This window comes from Rhamphochromis longiceps, linkage group LG6, assembly GCF_057381845.1.
Source record: "Rhamphochromis longiceps isolate RC_006_pf linkage group LG6, R_longiceps_female_GT1.1, whole genome shotgun sequence".
Lineage (NCBI taxonomy): Eukaryota > Metazoa > Chordata > Actinopteri > Cichliformes > Cichlidae > Rhamphochromis > Rhamphochromis longiceps.
In genome coordinates, this window is record NC_140562.1 from 41,961,929 (window position 1) to 41,987,343 (window position 25,415).

A 25,415-nucleotide genomic window follows, 5' to 3' on the forward strand; every position below is an offset into this window, starting at 1 on the left:
TTACATTTTCGTTACATATCTCAGTTATGGGTGGCTGCAGCTCGGGTGGCGGAGAAGATCATCTATATATTGTAAAGTCACTGGATCAATCCCTGACTCTTCTTTCTGTATCAAAGTCTCCTCGGGCAATATTCTGAACCCCAAGGTACCTGTGATATGTGTGCTGAGGTCTAGATAAAAGCCCTGCATGAATCTGTGTGTGAATGGGTGAATGAAAACTTGTACTAGAAAGTGCTTTGAGGGCTTTTGGGGGGTAATTTTAGCACATATTTTAAATGACTGTGAAAGTCAAGGATAAATGTAGTTACAGAAACAAAAGAAGGAAACTTTTTAATTAATTTGTCTTCTTTCGGTAACATGGGATACAGGGTTGCTCTTTAGAGTGACACCTTCAATCTAATTGGGCAAGAATGGAAAAATACAAAATATATAAAAGAGCGCTGACTTTTGGTGTAGCTGTCACGCTACTCTTCCTTTTCCAGACTAAATATGTTTTGGTAACAGGGTTGCACATGTGGTGTGGGAGACACAACTTGCAGTATAATTTCCGTTCTTTAAAATATGTTGATGTTAAACAACAGTTTAATAGCTATCAGAGACATGCCAACAAAATCAAAACAAAAAAATTGGATTTATAAATGTTATATTCGAATACTGCAACCATTTGAACTACTGTCAAACCTGTTGGCCATCAGTGTTGGTCAAGTTACTTGAAAAAAGTAATCAGTAACTAATTACTGATTACTTCCCCCAAAAAGTAATCCCATTACTTTACTGATTACTTATTTTCAAAAGTAATTAATTACTTAGTTACTTAGTTACTTTTTAAAAACACGATTTACAAACTGAATAGGTGATAAAGCAATAGATCTGTCAGCCCAGTTCTACTTTTTCTGCATAATCCATCATACAAAATGTAATCAAATGGAAAAGTCTCTTTTTAAAACGTGTTTTATTAGTTTGAATCTTTTAACTTTATGCATCAAGCAAAAATTTAATTATATGTAACATTCTCTGACTGGAAGAAATTTGTTTAACATTTAAACCTATTTTCTGCACATTCCAGCACATAAAATAAAATATTTTTTTGTGTTTACACTCACTCTTTCAAATAGATGCAAGTGAAACACAGCAGAAACACAGCATGCTCATACTCTCTCCCGCACTTAATATATTATCCATTGTTGACACAGCACACAGCTGTTGTCACGAACATTGCACTGGCTTACTTCACGGTCATGAGACATTCTTGCAAAAAAATAAAATAAAATCACGGTTTTAGTAACCCAGCGTTCCTACGGGAAAGTAACGGTAATCTAATTACCGTTTTTGCAATAGTAATCCCTTACTTTACTCATTACCTGAAAAAAGTAATCGGATTACAGTAACGCTTTACTGCCCATCTCTGTTGGCCATTGCACTACATCTCACAAGCAGCTCTGTTTATAGATTTAAATATTTGTCCTATCTTATTATTTTATTCCCTTGTCCTTTATCTTTCTTAATTCTTCTTTATAATAAGGTGCTCAGCGGTATTTTTCACTTTACGTGAAGCTGTAGAATGGCCCAAGTCCTTATGCATTAAAGGATACTTAAACGACACTTTTCATTTTATTTATCTCAAATATGTCATGATCAGTCCACCTGAACTCTCTTTCCCCGCCATTTTGGAAGCTGTCGGAGCTTCCGTCAATGTGAGGAGGAAGTGAGTGAAAAGAGAAAACGGAGCAATCGAGCGGAGCGGCCGAAGCGGGCGAGCCAGGGCTAAAAAACAATCACTCAACTCGTCTTGACTACCCGGGCTAACTTTAGCTACATGTGCTGAGGTCGAGGGGGGAAACTGATCTCACCTGCAACCATGCCGACAGTTACTTTACCGCCGAAAGAGAACGCTCTCTTCAAGAGGATCCTGGTGAGTTGGTTTTTAAGGTGCTGCACAGCGACGGCAGCCGAGTTTGGAGCTCTGTTGGCGGCAGTCCGGCTCTTACCGGAGCTCTCCGGCTGGTAGCGCTTAGCCTGTTAGCAAAATGGCATCATTGAATGGGGTTAGCTCGGCTAGCCCGGCCCCTGATGTGCGCTGTCACTGCGGTACAAAGCCAGAATGGTTGTTCATGACTTTGATGTTATTCCGATATATGCTTCCAGTGTGGTTAAATTGCACTACAAACATTTGGATTTTGGATTAAATTGTCGGTATTTGTGGTTCATTTGCGACAGGCCTTAGCACTGGGAAAAGCACGTTAATGCTCCTTTCAGCGGCAGCTAGCCCGTTAGCCGTGTGTGCTGCTGAATTAGCTTGCACTTACTTAGCTTCTCACTCAGTTTTGTGAATGTTGTGGCATTTTAGTTCCTGGCTGCGTGCATAGCTGCTGTCTTCTTAGCCGGATTGTGTTTAGTTGGTCAGATGTGTGCCATCTGACAAAGTAACGTGCTTGCAGGCCACCTGGCGTTACTTAATCGGCTAACTCTACCGAGCTAGATATCTTGGTATGTGAGGCACTAAACAAATGTCAGTAGCACTCTCTGAGTTGTGGGGGCCTGCAGGCTCCGTCATGATGAACCTTAGAGGCTCGCATAGGCCGACGTAGATGTGTATGATGTGTGAAAGCCACTGGAAGTCCGGGGAGTACCGGTGTGGCCGTGTCAGCAAATCTGTAGCCGCCCCAGGCCTGCTGAGCTACTGATCCATCCCTCCCTTTCTCCCGTGTTGCTGGGTTGTTCATGTCCTATCTGCGGGCAGTTTTACGTGGGCCACACGTGTAGCTGAACAAGTGTGAGTTAAGGCTTGTCACAGTATTTTTCAGGAAGTGCGGTTAACTTTCTGTGCGCTGCATGCCAAACTAGTCCCCCCCCCCGCCACCATGCCTGGTGCTTGGCGGTGTGTACCACTAAACAGTGCTGCATGGGCATCTAGCAACGCACTTTCCAGGAACTGTGGGGACTTGTGGGCAGTGAGCACTTCAGCGTCACAAACTGGATCTGATAAACATCATTGTTTTAAAAGGCAGGGGCTCAGCTGGGACTTAGCGGCTCTTTATCTGAGTATTGGCAGTCCCTATAGCTCTGGCACAGAAAACAAACCTGTGGGACTTGCACCTGAACTTGAGACGTTAGTGGCTGTACGTGTTGCATTCCTCAGTGGGAGTTTAGCCTTTCATGGAACTGGTGATAATCGGTTGACATTACATACGTTCCATATTTTAAAAAAAATGTAGAAGTTGTGCAAAAACTCTTAATTTAGGTAACTAGTAGTATAAATACTTGGATCTTTCTTAAGGTAGGAAATAGTTAACAGAAAATCTTCCACCAACAGACTCAGTGTTTGCTTGTTAACTTTGATGTCATGAGCCAGGTCCAAATTCACCTTCATTACCCAAAAGAAAACAAACACTCAGGCACTGCAGAGAGTTACAGACAATCCGGTTTCTTTCTTCTCCAATAAAAATATCAGTGCGTCTTTAACACTCTGACCTCCATAAAAAGAGGATTGTGTTTAGGTTAAATACAATGTTCTGACTTAATTATTTGCAGAAGAAAAGAATGCATAGCTCCGCTATAACACTTGGATTTAATTTAAGACTGAAACTGACCAAACTTCAGCCAAGAGACTGAAGTTTGGTGAGATGATCCCATCCGCCAGACGAGGTTCAGTCATTGATATTGTGTGATCTGGATAACTTGCTATGAAAAAGTCCTGCTCCCCAACGGAAGTCTTAGTTGGTCCAACATTGATTCTATTCTGAAATGTTCAAATGTTTGCTTTTTAAATGATGCTAATAAAAGGCAGAAGAGGCCTAAAACGAGGAGCTCAGCCTGATTTTAAAAGAGAGATAGCGAGACAGTAAGAGCCTCATCCAGCACAGTAGAAGCTTGATTTAGCAACAGCAGTTACGTCATCACATAACAAGTAGAAACATTCTTGTTATACTTTGTGCAGTCCTGAATTGCTTTTCAGTTTGAGTGGTCTTTAATTTTGTACAATCTCTGTAAACATTTCACATACTGCGAACGTCATTTTAACAAAAACTCTATAATAGAACCAGGTGAACTTTACGTCTTTTTCAGAGTTAACAAGGACTTTGAAATCATTTGGTGGAGTTGTAGAAAATGAAATTACTATTATTACTCTTCCTGCCGCAGAGATGTGATGCAAGCTTTGTCCTCCTCTGGCTATAGCCAGGAGCAGACCACACCTCTCTTTATTATTGCTTTCCCAGAGTGAATTCCCAAGTGCATTATTGGAAGTTGGCAGTCGTCTGCTTTTGATTGACAGTTGAGGTGGATACGTTTCCATTTTGTGGTTTCAGGATTCACAAACACGCTGCTCTCCTCCTGCCTCACCTAACAGTGGGCCCTGTACCGGTAATCTTAATGTAATGGTGGTTTTCATCAGCTGTCCTGTTAATGCTTTTGAATTTGCAGGGCAGTGCAATCCATCTAACAAGTGCATCACAGGAAGGAGAAAAAAAGCAGCGGCAAGCACATGTATTTGTTGTACTATCTATGCTGTTATAACTTATCTGCACTTTTCAGGTCCATAAACTGCTGTGTGTGTTGTTCTGTGATGCATTCAGCCACGAGACATGTGGATAAAAGGGTTTCTAGGGTTGTCAAACTAAGGGGAGATGCTCTTACAGCTCTTCTTGCTCTGTCCTCCAATTACATGATATGTAGGTCACAAATCAAGTATATATTTAGATTAATGCCCCATTAATTCATTACGTTTATATTGGTCTGTAAGATTCATAGTAGGGCTGGGCCATATCATACCGTTCACGGTAATACCGGTATAATGTTGGGCAACGATAAGAAAATGAAATATCGCGATAGAATATGGGTAAAGCGCGCATGCGCAGTGCCTTTGTTTTCATACGCACATGGCGGAAAAAGCATGGCGGAGAATGAGAAGGGCGAAAGCGATCGTTAAATGAAACGGATGAACCAGAATTGGTTTGTAAAAATGCTGCAACTTCAGTGGTGTGGAACTGGTTTAACTTTCGTCCGTCAGAAACGCAACAAAGCACTATTTTTGGTAGCGCATGCTAGCGGGCCGTCGTTATTACCATGTTTTTTTGGAAAATACGGCACACTTAAAATCAATCCTTTGATTTTTCTGAAAATCGACAGTGCCCCTTATAATCCTGTGTGCCTTATGTATGAATTCTGGTTGTGTTTACTGACCTCGAAACGATTTTATGTACACGGCGCTCGAGAATTTGTCAAATGCTTTAGTACGACTTTGCTAAGCTAGGAACCCGCACCGCTTGATGGATTGTCGGAGCATTACGGCTATCGTAGGCAGGATCCTCGCGGAGTGATACGTACTGTGCTTCAACATAATATTACCGTATTGTGTGTGTATAACCTCTTTAAGTTTTGCGGTTATTATACATGGTTATGCTGAGGATATGTCGGCCAATTTCCACTGGAAATGCCTTTTGGTTAAACTGTCAGCAACGAATTTGCATTTGCACTGTTAAATTTTTATATAGCTTTAATGCACATAGAAAACAGCTGCTTGTTTAAGTGAAAATACACTAATTTGGCACTAATAAAGTTGTGGAGTTGTAAAGTATTTTGTCTAGTGTCAATTATATCGTCAGTTATATCGTTATCGCAAATTTTCAAATGTATATGGTGATAAATATTTTTGGTCATATCGCTCTAATTCATAGTAAAATCTCCCTCAAATCTTTGCCCTATATGAAATAAAAGTGTGTGGTGACCAGCTTCATCCATCATCTTTAAACGAGCGAAAACAGAAGGAGGGCGTTTATGTCTGTTGATTTGATTTGAAATTGGAGCAGAGACGTTTGTATATCTCCACCGGGCATTTGTGAAAGACATGGCTGTGTGTGGTGAAGAGCTGAGTAAAAACCTGGGAGACATTTCACATGTATTTAAAAAAAAAAAAAAAAAAAAAAAAGACTGAACAATTAGAGCATGAAGAAAGTAAAGAGCCAGGCAAGTTGTTTCAGCTGTTCAGCTGATATCATCCTCTAATTTTTCACTAATTACATCAGGCTAAATTAATAAGTTGTTTGTGAACAACATGGAGTTCAACCAACTGCTGAACTTTAAACTTTGTCTAAGCCTCTTTGGCTTTATTATAGGTAATATTTTGAGTTTAAAGGAAAGATTAAGTTTTAGCGGGATTACTAATGATTGGTGTTTTTTCTGAGGGCTCTGTCTGTGATGATAAAGTGAGTTCACACCCCAGCACTGAGTGAGAAGTCACTACTGACATGAACTCCTGTGAGTTGGGCTTTCATTTTCACGTCCTCCGTTCCACCATGATTTTGATCTGAAATAATCAAACTATGCATTGAAATGTCTAATCGAAATCTAGCATTGGTACTGGGGACTTCTTGCAGCGATCTGTGCAGCTTAGAGCTGAGACTGACTTCTCTGGTGGTGGCAGAGAGTATTCTTGATAGCACAGCTGATAGTCTTAATGCTTCTAAATTTATATGAAGCACACACAGTATTATCTCAGAGGACTGATTACTTATTGTCTGGGTCAACGGATCATAATTATTTAAAAATGAATCATTTAAAATGTAGTTTTATATAGAAAGGACTGAGAGAACCAGCAGACACAGTTTAACAGTGACTCAGTGTACTTTACTTTTTACCGGTGTGCACTGCTCATTGATTAATACCCACTTGAGTCTGGCATTGACCTAATGCATTCTTGATATTATTTCTCTAAATACATACCAAACATTGTGTTCTTCACTCTGGCTTGTGTTACATGCCTCTTCCTTCTCTTTTGGGTTTCCAGGGAAGAGAAATCATAACTTCCACTCCAGTTTCACTTGGAGGAAACTTTGGGAAATATTCCTAGAGGGACAGTTAGCTCTTATGAAATGACAATGTAGAGCACAAGACGCTGTCATTTGGATTTGTTGTTCTACAATTAAACCAGTGTTGCTGATTATTGGTAATTGACGAGACAATATTTAGCATCTCATTTAGACTTGCAGTAAAAACACAACATATGTTAGAATATTGAATTAAATGAAGCTTGGCTTCAGGTTTTTGCATTGTACACATGTGTTGTGGCAGGAAAGCGGTCATTCAGAACTCAGACTGCAGACCAGATCTGCCTCTTTTACATGACCTGATAATGAGGGATGGTGCACTGTTGATCCTTAAATAAAAGTGCAGTAAAACAAATGAAGGCAGGATCCACACGGGTGTGTTTCAGGCTTCAGTGCTCTCGCTTACTGTTCATTTTAAGTAGGGTTGTGTCATGTATTGGCAAACTGAATTTCGGATCCTGTGCTCGGACAACGAAAGTCAACAGAATTTCAACTTTGAGTGCCAGTGGAAGCACGAGCATTTCATATCATGTTCATTTAAAGTCCCCTGTGCCTTTATCTTAAATCAAGAGAGTGATGTTGGGTAATCATCACGTTGATCATTGCAGTGAATAAACAGATTGTTAAAGAACAAAGTTACTCACAGGCAGCGAGCTCAGTAATTGGGCCTGCTGCATGTTCTTTAAATGGATTTATTAAACAAAGGACTGACAATGTGTTTAGCACTGGGCTATGAGGTGCCACAGAGGTGCACTACATGGAGGCACCTAAAGAAAGCTCCAGGAGAGAAAAAGGACAACTGGTGCCTAAAGGAAAACCCTCTGAATGTGTCAGGAGTATTGGAACAGCTGAGACGCATTTTCTCTAAACACAGTCTCTGTGGCTTTCAAACCCAAAAACGCGGTGCACCAAAATTGGTCCACCAAAAGTATCGGGTCCCTTAACACAAAAAGAGTAATATAGTAAAAGCTGTTAAGTGCCGTGATTTATACATCAGCGAAACCAAACAACCTCTGGCTAAGCCGATGGCACAACACAGAAGAGCTACCTCGTCAGGCCAGGACTCTGCAGTCTATTTACACCTACAGGCCAGTGGACACTCTTTCAATGATGAGGATGTGCACATCCTGGACAGGGAGGAACATTGGTTTGAGCGCGGAGTCAAGGAGGCCTAGTTTCACTCATTATGCAAATGTACCGGTTATTAGGTTGAGGAAACCTGCAGTCAGCGGAGACTGAAGAGTCACTTGGATGAGCAATGAAACGTTTCTCCCTCTGCTACGTCCAGATGAACAGAATCAACTTTTGGGATTTCCTTACCTGAGTGATTGAGCATCCATCAGGACAGATGCATGACATTCTGTAACCTTGAACACAGTTTGAGTGTCCTTTGTGTGGCAGCACAGACAAAAAAGTGGAGCTGCATATGTGCACATCTGGACACGGGTGAAGAGAGTAGCGAGACATCAGGTGGTTTATTTAATTTCCACTTCCAGCACGAAGAGTAAGTAATGCATACAGATCCACAACAAGCACGCTGCCATATATGGGCTCATTTACATGGTCTCAGTATACCTTAATGAAAACAAACCTGAACTCATATTTATGCAGGATTACCTTGAAGACTGTCTTACAGCCATGAACAGCTATTCTTTTGTTCCAGAGTACAATAAGAAGATGGAGCCTTACACTCCAGCCGCAGGCAGGACCTGAGCCTCTTTCTTTCTGTCCTCCAGCTCCACATCTCAGCTGGTGGTGTAACTATCCCCATAGTTCAACAGTGGATTGCTTAATTTCGTAACCAACCTTGGCACCCATATGTGATGTTGACGTCATCTCTGGGGTTTTGTTTTGTTTTTTTTCCACTGTTGGTGGAGCTGCTGGTGGTACAACGCAATGCCATCTGCCAGCTTAACTCTTCCTGCCTCCCTCACAAACACACAGTCTCCTCTGACCACCAGCTTAAAAACAGAGGGGGTTTATTGCTGAATGAGCATCTGCTTGCTTATTGGAAATGTAGAACCAGCGTAGCTAGTTTTTAATATTTTCGGAAGGAAATCGTAGATGCTCAGAACTATGTCTGATATGTTTCGCTGCAGTAATACAGGGAGACTGTGGTAGTTTATGACTACAACTTTTAAGTGTTGACTGACCAAAAATCTGTTGTTCAAGGTGTTTAAATGCGCAGTTCCACTGAGCAGCATGACCACACGTTTGTATCTTTTCAGGCTTTTCCTGGCTCAGACGGGTAGTACAGTGGGGCAAAAAAGTATTTAGTCAGCCACCGATTGTGCAAGTTCCCCCACCTAAAATGATGACAGAGGTCAGTAATTTGCACCAGAGGTACACTTCAACTGTGAGAGACAGAATGTGAAAAAAAAAAAATCCATGAATCCACATGGTAGGATTTGTAAAGAATTTATTCGTAAATCAGGGTGGAAAATAAGTATTTGGTCAATAACAAAAATACAACTCAATACTTTGTAACATAACCTTTGTTGGCAATAACAGAGGTCAAACGTTTACTATAGGTCTTTACCAGGTTTGCACACACAGTAGCTGGTATTTTGGCCCATTCCTCCATGCAGATCTTCTCGAGAGCAGTGATGTTTTGGGGCTGTCGCCGAGCAACACGGACTTTCAACTCCCGCCACCGATTTTCTATGGGGTTGAGGTCTGGAGACTGGCTAGGCCACTCCAGGACTTTCAAATGCTTCTTACGGAGCCACTCCTTTGTTGCCCGGGCGGTGTGTTTTAGATCATTGTCATGTTGGAAGACCCAGCCGCGTTTCATCTTCAAAGTTCTCACTGATGGAAGGAGGTTTTGGCTCAAAATCTCACGATACATGGCCCCATTCATTCTGTCCTTAACACGGATCAGTCGTCCTGTCCCCTTGGCAGAAAAACAGCCCCATAGCATGATGTTTCCACCCCCATGCTTCACAGTAGGTATGGTGTTCTTGGGATGCAACTCAGTATTCTTCGTCCTCCAAACACGACGAGTTGAGTTTATACCAAAAAGTTCTACTTTGGTTTCATCTGACCACATGACATTCTCCCAATCCTCTGCCGTATCATCCATGTGCTCTCTGGCAAACTTCAGACGGGCCTGGACATGCACTGGCTTCAGCAGCGGAACACGTCTGGCACTGCGGGATTTGATTCCCTGCCGTTGTAGTGTGTTACTGATGGTGACCTTTGTTACTTTGGTCCCAGCTCTCTGCAGGTCATTCACCAGGTCCCCCTGTGTGGTTCTGGGATCTTTGCTCACCGTTCTCATGATCATTTTGACCCCACGGGATGAGATCTTGCGTGGAGCCCCAGATCGAGGGAGATTATCAGTGGTCTTGTATGTCTTCCATTTTCTGATGATTGCTCCCACAGTTGATTTCTTCACACCAAGCTGCTTGCCTATTGTAGATTCACTCTTCCCAGTCTGGTGCAGGTCTACAATACTTTTCCTGGTGTCCTTCGAGAGCTCTTTGGTCTTGGCCATGGCGGAGTTTGGAGTCTGACTGTTTGAGGCTGTGGACAGGTGTCTTTTATACAGATGATGAGTTCAAACAAGTGCCATTCATACAGGTAACGAGTGGGGGACAGAAAAGCTTCTTACAGAAGACGTTACAGGTCTGTGAGAGCCAGAGATTTTCCATGTTTGAGGTGACCAAATACTTATTTGCCACCCTGATTTACGAATAAATTCTTTACAAATCCTACCATGTGAATTCATGGATTTTTTTTTTTTTTTTTCACATTCTGTCTCTCACAGTTGAAGTGTACCTCTGGTGCAAATTACTGACCTCTGTCATCATTTTAGGTGGGGGAACTTGCACAATCGGTGGCTGACTAAATACTTTTTTGCCCCACTGTATGTAGTAGATGGCAATAAATGCAAATTGGACTGCGATGAGCTTGTGTTATTTATCACTATTATTCAACTGATTAAAGTCAATTCCTACATTATAAAGCACTGAAAGCATCGCTGTCAGTATTAAACAGGTGTTACAGGGTAAAGATAAACAGCTGTACAGTTGGATTTGTGAATTAAAAAGTAAATTTTTTTTTTTAGAGTCCTTGTTGATTTTTCTTATCTGAAAGGAATTATTAAATGTATGGCAACTGGTGAACCGTCCTTTTGAAGTTTGCATGCTATGATATAATCTTTGTACTGAATAGTGCTGCAGCAGCTATGTTTTTGGCCCCCGTTTTCTATTTCCAGAAGGTTGGCTTTTTTTTTTTCTTCTTTTTTTTAAATAATAAAAGACCATCAGTATACCCACTAAATAGAAGCTTTAGCCTCATGTGACTTCAAACTTTCTCTCCGATTGGTCATTTAACTTGTGCTTATAGTCAAACTCAGACAGTTTTATTGTGTGGACTTTATCAGCGAAGAGAAGCAGGCTAACAGTGTCTTTGAAGTAAAGACTGGTTTACTTTAGTTGTAATAGCCTTTACAACGGCTTTTTTTTTCTTTTTCTTTTTTTAAATTAGCTGAATTAAAATATGTGCAAAGAAAACAGGAGAGAAGTTTTGCTGTGGGCTAGAAAGGCATACTGGTTTTCCTGTTGTTGTGGGGACTGTTTGTTTTCTCTGATACCTGGAATGGGTGATACGGACCTGCACCGGTGCTTGAACAACGCAAAGGCACGTGTCACGAGTATCGGCAGGCCTGTAATGTACTACTGATAAAGCCACCGGGAGAATCTGGGCTGTAACTGACGGCGTTTCCTGACGAGCGTTCGGACTGCGGGCGATAAAAGTCTAAAACACTGCAGCTTAGCCAGCTGAGCCGGCGTGTGTGTAAAATATAGCAGCTGTAGATAAGAGGAGAGTTGAGTGCTGGAAGTTGGACACTATACTTCATGTTTATGTGCTGCATGTTCAATCGCTGTCTGTGATTAAGCACATTTGCATTTTAAATTACTCAAATAAAATTCTCATGATTTTTCTTTGGCGTTGATTAAAACGGCTTTGGGGACGGCGCCAGAAGTTTCTGTTTAGGGGGAAAAAGGAACGTGCATATGATTGGGTCCAAGAATCTTAATCACGATTATTTTGGGCGACACTGATTACTTGCAGACTTTGGAAAAAAATGTGTTATTATACTTTAATAAAACTGAACGTGTCTTAGCAATGTTGAAAAATCCATTTCCTGGATGAAGGCAGTTGGTAGTAAATAGATGCAAAAGAAGAACGAGCAGAGACCCAGAACACGGGCTTGACCCGCTGACCTGTTTAAAAGTCACTTTGGCCTAAAGCGATTTCTCTGTCCTTCCTCTCGCAGCGATGTTACGAACACAAACAATACAGAAATGGGCTCAAGTTCTGCAAACAAATCCTGTCCAACCCCAAGTTTGCTGAGCATGGAGGTAAGCAGCAAAAATGTAGCTGTACGGAGAATTTTTCTTTTTCTCTTAAATGTATTTTTCACCATCTACTGCATCCCTTTCTTGCTGCAGAGACCCTGGCAATGAAGGGCTTGACCCTGAACTGTTTGGGGAAGAAGGAGGAGGCATACGACCTGGTGAGGAGAGGCCTTCGCAATGACCTCAAGAGCCATGTCTGTATCCTTATAGACAGCACTGCATCCTCTGGGTTAAGCAGCTGTCGCTTTGAACTATTAGCTGTGTGTGTGTGTGTGTGGGGGGGGGATGCTAAAAGGACCTTGAGGTGCCTCACATTGTGTAGAAGAGCTCTGCTCTCGGTGGAGCACTGTCAGCACATTCTCTCTGTGATTCTCTTGCAGAGAGTGAAGTCTGTGCACGTTGCTGGTGGATGAGGTCTATCTGAACCTAAACCCTGCCTAAAGTCAAGACAGAGCAGCTCTCTGCAGATACACTGCTATCTCTTTAGCTTCCACAGTAAGTCAGTATCCAGGGCATGTTTCCGTCCCTCAGAGGGCGTACTTTGGTGCACGTATGCAAAATAAAAAGTGTGTTCCTTTATAATAGCTGAGGCTTTGCAACACATCAGGATTTTAAATCACGGAGTTATGCGTTGCATAAGCTCATAATTATGATTGGTAGTTCATTTAGATCATTGCTTTGTCATTAATCAGTTTTTAGAATAATCATGTTCAGCCACATTGGAGATGAAGCCTGAACAGCCTCAGAAACAGTATCCTGTTTTATGGATTTATCTCTTACTAGCCTTTTAGATTTGCCTCTCCCTGCTTTAGTTTCTGTGGTGCCAGATAAAAACTTCATCAAAACACTGTTTACACAGGATTTAGACTTGGCAGCACAGCAGCTAGTGCTAGTAGTTTTTACTTTGTGTTCGACCCATGTTGAACACAGCGTTGAGATGATTTTTGAACAGCATGAACAGCTTCATAGTTAGCTACTGTTGGAGGTAATAGCCTCTTCCCCCCCCCCCCCCCCCCCCCCCCCCCTTTGTTTGCGCAGGAGGAACTGTAGAAGCCATAATTGTTACAACTCTATTTAAGGATCTTTTTTTAGCTCCTGCAGAAGGATAGGAAATGTCCCAGTATTCAGAGACCTTTGAGTGTAGGTTACAGTTACTGGTCCAGCTCCTAATGTTCGTGGATTGTTGGGACACATGAATACAGCACCAGAAGCAGCCATTAAAAACACAGCTTTTAAAGTTGTTTTTCTAAACTAAAAGTATTAAAGTAGCTTAAATATAATTTTGCTGTGTGTCTCAATGTAGATCATTCAGTGCAGCCTGTTTTATTAAATCCTCACACTTAAATTTTTGTGGGGAAAATTGGTTAAAGATAACAGAAGTTTAATAAGATGCACTTTATCTTATGCGAGGTCCATGTTGGCCCAGCAGTGCGGCTGTTGGACTACGGAAAGGGTAAGAAGCAAGTTTGATGACAAATGGCGTGAGAATAACAATTACTCTTCACAGTTTAAGCCAGAAGTGCTTGTATGTCGAAGGTGCTTCAAACTGGGGACAAAGTTTTTATTTTTACATTTGAGCAACATCTATAAACACAACCAAACACGTCTCATTTAGTCTCCCTGTTGATTTTAAACTGATATACATGTAATTACTCGTACAAAGTCTACTTTCACTATCGTGTCAACATTCTTGTAAATGTGGATATTCTGATGGAACAAAACAAGGACACAGAAATCATCAGTGAAGGTTTTAAATGAATCATACGAAATGAAACATGGTGGCATCACAATGGCTCCCACCACGCAGCAACACAATGAAGAGGATGACACAGGGCTGCAAGTAAAGGAAAGACCACATGATGCATAACTAGTGTTTAGCTATTACAAGGCTTCAGAGTTCATATAACAGAAAATGCAGGAAGGTGCCTCGTTCCTGAGAAGTGAGCACTTCTGAGATCCTTTCGCTCTGAAAGCAGCTTCTTAAAAGATCACATCACTTCAGTTCAACCACAAGAGAAGAGGCTCATTGAACCCCTCTCCCCTTTTCTGTACTTCATTTGATAGCATCATACAAATTGTGCATCTTCCTTAACTGGCCTTGCGTACCAGGCTGGCATGTGTACGGTTTACTCCAGCGCTCGGACAAGAAGTACGATGAGGCCATCAAGTGTTACCGCAACGCTCTCAAGTGGGACAAGGACAACCTGCAGATCCTCCGAGACCTGTCCCTGCTGCAGATCCAGATGAGGGACCTGGAGGGCTACAGGGTGAGTCAGAGGTGGATTGTGTCTCTTTAAGTAGTAATTGAGAGATGTTGCATGTTCTTAATCAAAAGCTGGGAGGTTTTGATGAAACGTTTGGCCACAGGAGATAAATCCTGTTGGCAGAGGCATGTTTTAAAAAATCAGTAAACTTTTTATAAAGGAAAACAAAAACAGTCCTCAGTTAGTGGGGAAAGAACTTTCCTGAAGGGAAGCACACACTTCCATCTGTCGCCCTGCCTCGTCCAGGACGCAGTATGGCTCTGAATTAGAGAGGACTGGGCGAATCAGCATCCAGATATCAGGTTGCAGTCAGTCTTCACAATGTAGAACAGCTCTCCTGGGATTTAGATGCTTTTATAGTGAGAGGTATGAAATGGCAAGAGGAAAGTCTGGCTGAAAGGATTAAAAAATATGGATGAGAGGACAGGGAGGGGCTCCCACTCGGAGTGTATTAGGTGTTAATTTTAGTTCTCCCTGAGCCAGCTAGCAACATCCTGGTGTCACTACCATGAGTCAGCACAATCACTTTCTCTTTATCTTCCCAGCACTGCCTCACGTTTGAGATAATGTGGGCTTATAGGGAACGTAGAATTTTTCCACCTGATATCAAATGAACTCAATGCTGGCACATTGTCTTTCTCCAGGAGACACGGTACCAGCTGCTGCAGCTGCGTCCAGCCCAGCGGGCCTCCTGGATCGGCTATGCCATCGCCTATCACCTCCTGGAAGACTATGAGATGGCAGCAAAGATCATTGAGGAATTCAGGAAAACACAACAGGTTAGACACAGCGACAGTTTCGCATTTCTCTTACCCGAACCAGGAGATGACTTTCAGTTGTTGTCAGTTTTGTTGTCACCCTGTCGTGCAGCTGGCCTGAATTTCAGTTTGAATTTCAGTGATCTCAGCGCCAAGGTCAGAGGTCAAACTTTCTGACAGTATTGTGAATGCAAGAACTGGAGAAGGAAGTCACCTTGGACTTTGACATTCATACCATACGTGCATCTGCTAGGAGGCTGAGGGGGATGCACTGGAGGCCGCTGATGTTGCAGTTTTAAATAGAGTGGCCACTTGCTCACATCAGTAGCACCTTCTGCCAGTGGGATACAGCGTAAATGATACAAACACAGACTATTCAGTCGAGACTCTGCAGCTGTGCAGAGGCCAGTACTGCAGACACAGACCAGGCACCTATTTTAGAGAGTGTTTCAGAGCTGCCACAGCTGGAGTCGGTGCGTTAGATTTCAGTACAAGCTCTGGCCAAGAAGCCAAGATAAATCTTAACAGCTTACCTTAAGCAAAATTTGTAGTTTTTCTCTTAATTTTTTTGTCCAAAAATATCTTTGACTGGAATTAAAAAAATAAATAAATAAATTAAAAAAAAAAATTAAGAAGTTGCATTTTCACTGATAGAGACCATCTTACCTATTCTTAAAAGTAGGGGTACAAGTAGCTGTTACAGCCAACTGGTCCTTACAATCCTTCGGTCTAAAAACCTGTGATTGTGCTGAAAGTTGCTGGCGGAGTGTGGGCTGATCTTATTTGCTTGTGGCGTTGTTGATGCTTTAGCTTTCCACCTGCTGCGGCGAAAACAGAACACAAAGACAAAGAACTTTAACGCTGTTCACTGCAGCTGCTGTTTGTGCTGCTCATTTGCACTTTTTTTCTCCTCCTTTGTGGTGAACCTTCCTGTCATTCAATCAGCACACACTGATTTGGCTACACCCTGTTGGCTTTTTAAAGCACTGCACCGGAGTCGTCGCCATAGTTTCTGCGTTGGCCACATTCCTGCAGTGTTTGTTTCTGCGCAGCAGGGGCGGTACGCAGACGCACACCAGTGTGGACCAATAGCTCCTGCTGCATGGAAAGTTTGTGCAAGGGAGAACCCCTGCCACTAAAGAAGCTTGGTTTTGAACTATTTTGTATACTACAGGCACCATGCACTGCTCCACGCTTTGATGAGTAACAGGCTTACTCGTATTCGTGACGCTGTAGGTGTCTGACTCGCTGATTTACAGTGAGCGCTTTGTAGCTTTGCAGCCGGTGGGTGTTTTTTCTGTCGTCTCTGCATTGGTCACAACAGCAGTAGAGCTCACTCGCTTTCACTCTGGCGTGCTCCTGATAAGACCAGCCTGCTTCCTGTCTTTGTGCCATCTGTGTAATACAGTGAGCTGGTGTGACCGTGCACACACACACTGAATAATTCAGAGTTTCCTGAAAAGCACAGCGGCTCCTGGAGGTTTTCAGTCATGCGTGCCTGGTACAAAATGTTACTGACACTCAGAGTGGTCTGTTCTTTTTCTGGTCTGTTCAGACGTCTCCGGACAAAGTGGACTACGAGTACAGCGAGCTGCTGCTCTACCAGAACCAGGTGCTGAGAGAAGCAGGTTTGCACAAGGAGGCCCTCGAGCATCTGTCCAACTACGAGAAGCAGATCTGCGATAAACTGGCAGTGGAGGAGACGCGAGGTGGGTGACTGCGGAGTCTCTCTGTTAATCTTCGGAAGTGCAAACATCTTTACCAAAGTAACACCAAACAAGCAAAACTTTATTGAAAGAGCACATTTCATTCACAGTGGTGGAATGGTGTTAATGGTGTGATAAAACCTGCTGCCACTAGGGGGAGCAGTGATGCCATCAGTAATCTGGCATAATGCAGGTGCTGCAGGAGAGAAAGGCAAACAAGCTTCAATAAGTCATCTAGAAAACTTTTCTGAGGCTGATTTAATTTTTCCGTCTCTGACACTCCTGTGAGCAGAAGTTTGTTGGGTTTTTTGTTTTGTTTTTGCTGGCAGCCATGATTTTTCTTGGCTTGTAATCTCGATTTAACAGTGTTTGCGCTCATGTTTCTGTAGGAGAGTTACTGTTGAAGCTGGAGCGTCTGGATGAAGCAACAGAAGTCTACCGCCGTCTGCTGGAGAGGAACCCAGAGAACTGGTCCTATTATCACGGCCTGGAGAAGGCCCTCAAACCAAGTATGACACGAGTCTTGTCACCGCTGACTTCCAAAACATCCAAATCGGTGGTGAAGCTAAATCCTGAATTCCTCTGGATTTTTATTTATTTTATTTTCAGGTACTGTAGAGGAGAGATACAAAATCTTTGAAGAAGCCTGGGAGAAATTTCCCAAAGGGCTGGTGCCTCGCCGCCTACCCCTCAACTTCCTTTCTGGTATGCAGCTCATTTCTCCGCTAAATCAAACAGAATAAAGCCAGTGTTCACTTATATTTCTAAAACACCCTTTAGCTCTAGTCATAATTTAGGCCTGTAATTAGTTTAGTTTTAGTTTATATTTAGTTGACTAAGTATCATAAGATTATCGTAGACTAAATCTGAAGTTGATTCAGTGACTAAAATATAAAGAGGTTGGTTGTTTTGTTCCAAAATAGTTTGCAAAGCTTCGTATTTTCATCTCATTTTAGTGATGAAAGTGTAAGTACATTTCATCATAGCTTTTGTCCTTGTATGTTAGTTTTTGTTTAGTTATCGGCTTTTTCCATCAGGGGGAAAAAAGTTTGTTAATGAAAACTGGCCAAAATTATTAGTCAATGAAAGTAACAATCAAACTACAGAGTAAAGATTAATTTTCTTTTGCGTTGTCTTTTTGTTTTTCTCTGAAGGTGACAAGTTCAGAGAGTGTCTGGACAGGTATCTGAGGATGAACTTCAGTAAAGGCTGCCCGCCCGTCTTCACCACACTCAAATCGCTGTACAACGACAAAGAAAAGGTGACGGCACACCTGCTGACTGATCTAAAATTAAATCACAGTCACAGCCTCGGACCAAAAGAGTCTTAAAGAGGCTCAATTCCAACTCATTCCAACATTTAAAATAAATAAATAAAAAAATTGGAATAGCTTTGCATGAGTTAAAAATTATCCCTTATTATCTTATCCTGGGCCTCAGTGAAGCCCTTCAGCTCATCCTCTGTATAAAACGTATGAAATTAGCATCGACCGTTGTAAGAAATATTTATGAACAATAAGTCACTGTATTAACTGCACGATTCTGAAAATCCCCTTTGCGTCACGCTTCATATTTACTTTGTCCTCCTTTCCTTTTAGGTGGCAATTATAGAGGAACTGGTGGTCGGCTATGAAACCTCATTAAAAAGCTGCCGAATGTTCAACCAGAACGGTGAGAGAAACATTTCAGCATCCTAACAAACCAGACGAAGTTAAACCAGCTGTAAGTTTTTGTGTAGCTGTTGCAGTCGTTTGGTTCCAACCCTAACGAGCGTCTGCTGTTCCAGATGACGGTAAGGAGGAGCCTCCAACCACGTTGCTCTGGGTGCAGTACTTCCTGGCACAGCACTATGACATGATCGGCCAGCAGACACTGGCTCTAGAATATATCAACACGGCCATCGAGAGCACGCCCACGCTCATCGAGCTCTTCCTCATCAAAGCCAAGATTTACAAGGTGGCGCGCGTGTCTGATTTGTACGATTGTTTACTATTTTAGACGCGTAGTTCTGCTGCGGTGGTGTTCTCGACTGACCTTTTTCGCTCCTGCAGCATGCTGGCAACATCAAAGAGGCTGCCCAGTGGATGGATGAGGCCCAGGCTCTGGACACCGCTGACAGATTCATCAACTCCAAGTGTGCCAAGTACATGCTGAAGGCGACCATGATCAAAGAGGCCGAGGAAATGTGCTCCAAGTTCACCCGGGTGAGAGAAATTGTGCAAAGTGACAGCTGACCAACCGATGAGGACTTTTAAAAATGTCAAAACAAAATGTTGGCAAATGATGATGAGTACAATCAGTACTCATCATAATGAGTACTTTCTATCTTTAGATCTCTGATAGACTGATGGAGAGAGAGATTCCCACTTTTCGTACAAGTTCTAGTGATTAATGACAAAGTAATTGACTGTGATCAATCGCAGCGGCCTATTTCCCAACATTGTTTTAAAGTGGAGGGTGAGCCATAAACAAAAACATCTCCATAGTCAAGCACACGCAGAATTGTGGGCTTTAAAATAATCCTACATTAGCAGGATTCTAGCTATTCTAATGTTCTTGACCAGTTAACTCGATAACCCTCTTTAAAGTATCTTTGGTAAGCATTTATAAGACTCATGGAGGGTTTTAATGCAGACTATAGGTTCAACACTGTTAGTTCACCTCATCAATAGCATTCAGTTAAGAATGGATCCCCATGGAACACGTACAGTAATGGTCAGACTGCCAGTGCTCATGTGTATATGTCTCATGTTTCTGCAGGAGGGAGCATCAGCAGTGGAGAACCTGAACGAGATGCAGTGTATGTGGTTCCAGACTGAGTGCGCGCTCGCCTACAAAGCCATGAACAAGTTTGGAGAAGCCCTGAAGAAGTGCCACGAGATCGAGAGGGTGAGGCTTTTCTGACGGGATTTTAAACTCTGTGTGAAAGTACACGCTCCCTAACTGCCCACAAAGTCTTTCTGGGTGTTAAAATTGTTCCTTTTTTACTCTTTAATCTCATCAGCATTTTGTGGAGATCACGGACGATCAGTTTGATTTCCACACTTACTGCATGAGGAAGATGACGCTACGCTCATATGTGGACCTGCTGAAGCTGGAGGATGTGCTCCGGATGCACCCGTTCTACTACAAGGCCGCAATCACGGCCATCCAGATCTACCTGAGCCTCCACGACAATCCGCTGACGGATGACAGCAAAGAGCTGCAGGCGGACACTGGTGAGAGACGCACAGTGAAGATCCAGCTCTGAGTCAACGAGGCTCTTATCAAGGGAAGGGCTTCACTGACAGTCCTTTTTGTCTTCATTTCTCTAGCAAACCTATCGGACAAAGAGCTGAAAAAGCTGAGGAACAAGCAGCGAAGAGCCCAGAAGAAGGCCCAGCTGGAGGAAGAGAAGAAGAACGCGGAGAAGGAGAAGCAACTCAAGAACCAGAAAAAGAAGAAGGAGGATGACGACGAGGAGATCGGAGGGCCCAAAGAAGAGCTCATTCCTGACAAGCTGGTGAAGGTCAGTGGCTGATACGTGAAGTATTAAGGTCTGGTTATCAGTTTTTAGGACTCGAGTTTTACTTTGTTTTGCACATTTGCTTTTACAGGTAGAAAATCCACTGGAAGAAGCCATCAAGTTCCTGACGCCTCTCAAGCACCTGGTCAAAGACAAGATTGACACCCACCTACTGGCCTTTGAGATCTACTTCAGGAAAGGTTGGCGCGCACATGTTATGTGTTTTTTACTCCGCCAGTACCGTCTTCGTCCCCATTTCTGCCTCACACGTTTACTGTGTTCTCCTTTCAGAAAAATACCTGTTGATGCTCCAGTCAGTGAAGAGAGCTTTGGCAATCGACCCCGACCATCCGTGGCTGCACCAGTGTCTCGTACGCTTCTTTAAAGGAGGTATGAGAGGATTCATTATTTAACTACCAGCACATGCTCCTAAGCGCTCGGTTTTAATTGCCTCTCTATGCTGTTGCTCTTCTCGTTCCTCTGCCTCCACCTCATCCTTACATAATCCTTTTTCTCTGTTCCCTCTTTGCAGTTTCAGAGAGCAAGGAGCTTCCAGAGGTGGTCAGGACGGTGCTGAAGCAGGAGATCACCCGGCTGTTCGGAGACAGCAACGCTAAGAGCTTCAACCAGGCCTACCTCACCAAGCACTCCAGCTCCATACCACACAGACTGGCTGGTAAGTCTCTTTGACCCTCACTTCTAATACTTTGGTACTTAATGCAACAACAGTTCAATTGACACTGAAGAGCAGTACTCATGAAAACATTTAAGGTTATTTGACATGACCTGGGGGCCGTTTCTTCCATTGTTGCAAATGTTTTTTGCTTGAATGTCACTCCGTTTGTTTGTTTTCCCCCCCTTCTTAGTTCATCTTTGCACCCAACGATCCCTTAAAATGTAATTTTTCAAGCCCTGTCCACAGGGCTTTGTAGCTGCTGGGTGGTCTCTAGCAGACATTTCAGGTTTCAGTTTTTGTTTTTGTTTTTTTTGTTTTTTTGTTTTGGGGGGGGGTTGCTGCTCGTTGGTCTCATTGGTCCCCTTGTGGAAACTTTGCACCTAAAGACTGATAGATAAGCACAGACGATGGCCAACCTGTTCTACCTTAGTGAAGGCACTGATTCACATCATGCATGCCCTTGCCTCTTACCTTAATATTAATCACCTTACTAAACTCCCGACTCCAACCTCGGTCCTAACATGAAACCCAAAACAGAGACTTACCCCTGGAACATGCCTTTTAAAGGTTTGTGGACCAGCCTCACGCTGCAGAAATATTTCTGCGATGGATTGATCTTAAAATGTAGAATTATTAAAAACACACTTTCTCTCAGACTCACCTTCTCTCTCCCGCCCGTAGCTGCGAAGATGATGGTGTATCTGGACTCCTCGATGCAAACGAAAGCAGCAGAACTGGCCGGTGCACTGGATGAGTCCCTGAACAACAGAACCATACAGGTACGTATTGGCATCATGTAAGAAGACGGGAGGGAAGCAAAGAAACAGTTACGACTATTCTTATGCTAAACACACACTGGAGTCTCTGCTGTTGTGCAAATATCAAAAGTGGAATAAAAGTTAGTCTATCAGGTCCTCATGGCTCACATGCTGAGAGTATCCATCTCTCTTGGATCAACCTGAAAAAGGGCTGGAGCAGAACAAACGAGTTTCTTCAGTGAAGTGAAACCAGCCAGACAGGTTTTCCTAAAAAGTTGGTCAAAGGACCGACCGCAATCGAGAAGTTGCGACAAAAACTGTGGTAACCAATAACATCAGGAAGTACAGCAGTTCCTTTTGAGTTGGGATTGTGACTGTGATAAACTGTCCACTCCTCCCTGCCTGAACGTAGCTTCTTTTAACCTTTGTCCTCTCGTCTTCAGATCTGCACGGAGATCCTCGACTGTCTTCGCAGCGGCGCCCTGGGCGACTGTAAGGAGCACGCAGAGTCGTACCGCGCCGAGTGCCACAAGCTTTATCCCTACACGTTAGCTTTCATGCCCCCCGGATACGAGGAGAACACAAAGATTGCCAACGGAGACGTTTCCACGGAAACGGAGGAGCTAGCCAACGAGATGTGAGCACGGCGGTACAGCAGCGGATGAGAAAAGGAACTGGGCCGAGCACGGAGCCTTGTGGTACGCCTGTGGCAGCCATTTTTGTAGAGCCGGACACAGGAAGCGAAAAATGGGTGTTTCGTCCTCAGGCTCAGCTCAGCTCTGACCTGGCTCGGCTCGGCTCTCTCCCACATGGGTGAAAATCAGGACTCTGTGTGTGCGTGCGTGCGTGTGTGTGTGTGGAGGGCGTGTTTGTGTGCGTGCATGTGTGCGGTTGTGTATTTGTTGGAAACAGAAGGAGGAGGGAGGGGAAGAAGAAGATAAGTGTCCATTTTACTTTTTTAAAACAGAGCTGGCAATGCTGAACATGAAAATAAAGAATCGGGAGAAACTGAGCGCTGGTTTTCCTCTGATTAATAACAATAACGCCAACCACTCGGGCGTGACTCCCAACACGTTGCATACTCTGCTCCTCTTATTTTAAAATAAAAGCTAATCTAAATGAATATGGGACACGGCTGTCGGTGAGGGGCGGGGGATGGGGGGGACTGAGCGGAGCGGATCTGATCTCTGACATGTCCGCAGGAAGCCGAGCGGGAAGAGTTACCTGAAACGGACACTGAGGACGACCACAGGTGTTTCTGTATCTGCTGTGACGCTCACTCAAGTAAAACGCCAGAGAAAGCCGCCTCGCACGTCGAACAGCTCCCCCCCCCCCCCCCCAAAAAAAAGTGCTTCCCTCGCAGTTCCAGGTCCAACATGGGAACACGTAACCCTCTGTCCTCGTGGAGCACCTCGTAGCACAGAATAAAAACTGTAAAGATTGTGTGATGCGTTCTGTTTCAACTACACAGCTACTCTTAACTTTTCTATATAGCTCTGAGAGAGATGGATAGACCTAAGCAATACCACAGACATTCTTACCGATGATAATCATTTCAGGATCTGGTTGAAGCGGTTACACGGAGTCTCCGGGCGGTCACTTTTATTTATGCAGCACATTTAGTAACAGGAGTTTGGCCCCGGGTGCTTTCCAGACGAGGCAGAGTCACTTGTGTTGTTGCTCTTTAGAAATGGTTTTATCTGCATGATGTACAGAGACTCTTTCGGTGAAGGCGTTTATGAGCCTGTAGTGCTTTCAGAGGGATCTTCTTCTCTGCTAACTTTGAAAGTCTGAAGTCAACATCCACTGCCCCCCCCTTTGCCAAAATGGTAAGACACGAACAAAGGCGAGTAAACGTACAAACATCTGGAAGCTGTTTTACTTCTTCTGTACCACCCCCACATCTTGTTTTTCTTCCCCTTCTTCCTCTGATTTTGGTTCTAATGTGAAAGATGAAATCTGAGATGGTGATGTATGATATCTCTGGATTTTTGTATTAAAACCAACAGGAAAAAAATGCTTGTTAGCCTCCCTGAGCTGCCCGTGTTTTCTTTGCAGGGGTTAGGTAAAGCTTTCGCGAAGACCAGGTTTTACCTGCTGTTTCAAACAAACTAACCTTGAGTGGAAGTGGGTTACGAAGCCCTCTGACACCGACGCGGGCTTAGTAACCAAACGTCAAGAATGTGCAGCACCTGTTTTGTGTGAGCTGGAGGAAAATCCACACGCCTGCAAAAAATTTTGTTCTGTGTGATTATTTTCAGGAGGACTGTTTCACCAATAAAATAAAATGAAATGGCTTTCATGATTTTTCAAATGGTGCTTCATAGTGTCAAGTGTTAAAAATCCCAATAATAATAAAAAAAGACGAGTGGGAACATTTCAAATCGGAGTAGGAAGAGTTTCCTGTCGGTGATCTTAATGCAGCAGCCTTTATGAGAAAGGACAGGGCATCTCAGTCTCTACCTTAGACAGAATAATGGACGAATACAATATAAACATTTCATTCACAGAAAATTCAAGCACAAACTCGACCGTGAAGAAGTCTGTGTGGACTCATGTGGCCTTTAGAAAAACTGCAGTTGTTGTTACTGCTGTGTTGGCTTGATTATCCAACACCAGGGGTTTCCCTTTTGTGTCAGCACTACCTCTTTATTTAGAGACAGTTCAGTGGTAACAAAGGTGATTTCGTACCTGCCACGAAGTAGGAAGGTGCAGGGTTTTTCCTGCACTTTAACCAACCAGGTTTGGCCTCGTACCAAATGAAATTCACCAGGACTGTGGTTTAAAAAAAACTGTTTGGCCAGTTCTTATTTTTTAAAAGCTGGTTTTAAGTTACTGAGTTTAAAGTACTTCTTTATCAAATGGCCAAAAATAACAGAACAACGCACGGACTTCTGTCAGATAACAGACTTTTATACTTCCTCTCTGTGCTGATCAGTGCTTACGTGTTGTAGGGAAAATCCCAGAATTAGGTCCTGGTACTTTATAGCGGAGCCTTTCCCTGCTCACACAGGCATGATCACACTGTGTGCTTTAAAGGCTTTGCCCCTGTATTTGACAGAAATTTGTGCATTCACTTATGTTCAGCAAATCCTGCCTAACAAAACGGGATAAATCATTTTATAGCCACGCTGGTGACTTCCCTTGCTTGGGTAGTCTAAAATGTTTTATTTTGAAACCGCTTGTGAAGTTCAGGGTCAGTGGAACCCACTCCAACTGTCAGAGGGCAGGCGGCGCAGGCCAGTACAGAGAGAACGTTAATTTAAAATCACCAAATAGCCTAATATCCTTCACGAGCACACAGAGAACATTGAAAACCTGAACCTGAGATCCTCTTGGTGTGCGATGGCAGTGCTCCTACTGTAACAATAAAGATGATGGTAAAAGTATATCTGGTTACTAAGAGCTGAAAACCTTATTTTAGGGGAGGAAAAAAAATCAGTATTTTTATTTTTTATTTTTTTTAAATCATGTTTGATTGTTAATCTAAGCATGCAGTTTTTGGTTAATTATGAGTGAAAACCTGGTGTGGATGCTACCAGAAAAAGTCCTTTGAAAA

General features: G+C 43.1%; 1 protein-coding gene across 1 annotated transcript; it reads left to right on the plus strand.

Annotated features, from left to right (window-relative positions):
• Positions 1 to 1,715: 1,715 nt before the first annotated feature.
• On the plus strand, positions 1,716 to 22,641 carry naa15b (N-alpha-acetyltransferase 15, NatA auxiliary subunit b). The gene is made up of 20 exons (XM_085410772.1): positions 1,716 to 1,912; positions 12,109 to 12,193; positions 12,284 to 12,388; positions 14,300 to 14,457; positions 15,099 to 15,233; positions 16,768 to 16,921; positions 17,308 to 17,427; positions 17,528 to 17,623; positions 18,073 to 18,179; positions 18,516 to 18,588; positions 18,704 to 18,873; positions 18,969 to 19,121; positions 19,678 to 19,806; positions 19,922 to 20,135; positions 20,232 to 20,425; positions 20,514 to 20,622; positions 20,714 to 20,812; positions 20,955 to 21,098; positions 21,780 to 21,877; positions 22,300 to 22,641. The coding sequence occupies exons 1-20, from the start codon at positions 1,859 to 1,861 to the stop codon at positions 22,495 to 22,497; spliced, it is 2,595 nt and encodes an 864-aa protein (XP_085266898.1). The 5' UTR covers positions 1,716 to 1,858; the 3' UTR covers positions 22,498 to 22,641.
• Positions 22,642 to 25,415: the final 2,774 nt, after the last annotated feature.

What these genes read in the sequence shown, in the direction of transcription:
- naa15b (XM_085410772.1), top strand. Translation starts at nt 1,859, where the DNA reads ATGCCGACAGTTACTTTACCGCCGAAAGAGAACGCTCTCTTCAAGAGG. An exon ending in GGAGAAGGCCCTCAAACCAA is followed by an intron (nt 17,428 to 17,527) that starts GTATGACACGAG and finishes TTTTATTTTCAG; the next exon opens with GTACTGTAGAGGAGAGATAC. An exon ending in AGTGCCACGAGATCGAGAGG is followed by an intron (nt 19,807 to 19,921) that starts GTGAGGCTTTTC and finishes TAATCTCATCAG; the next exon opens with CATTTTGTGGAGATCACGGA.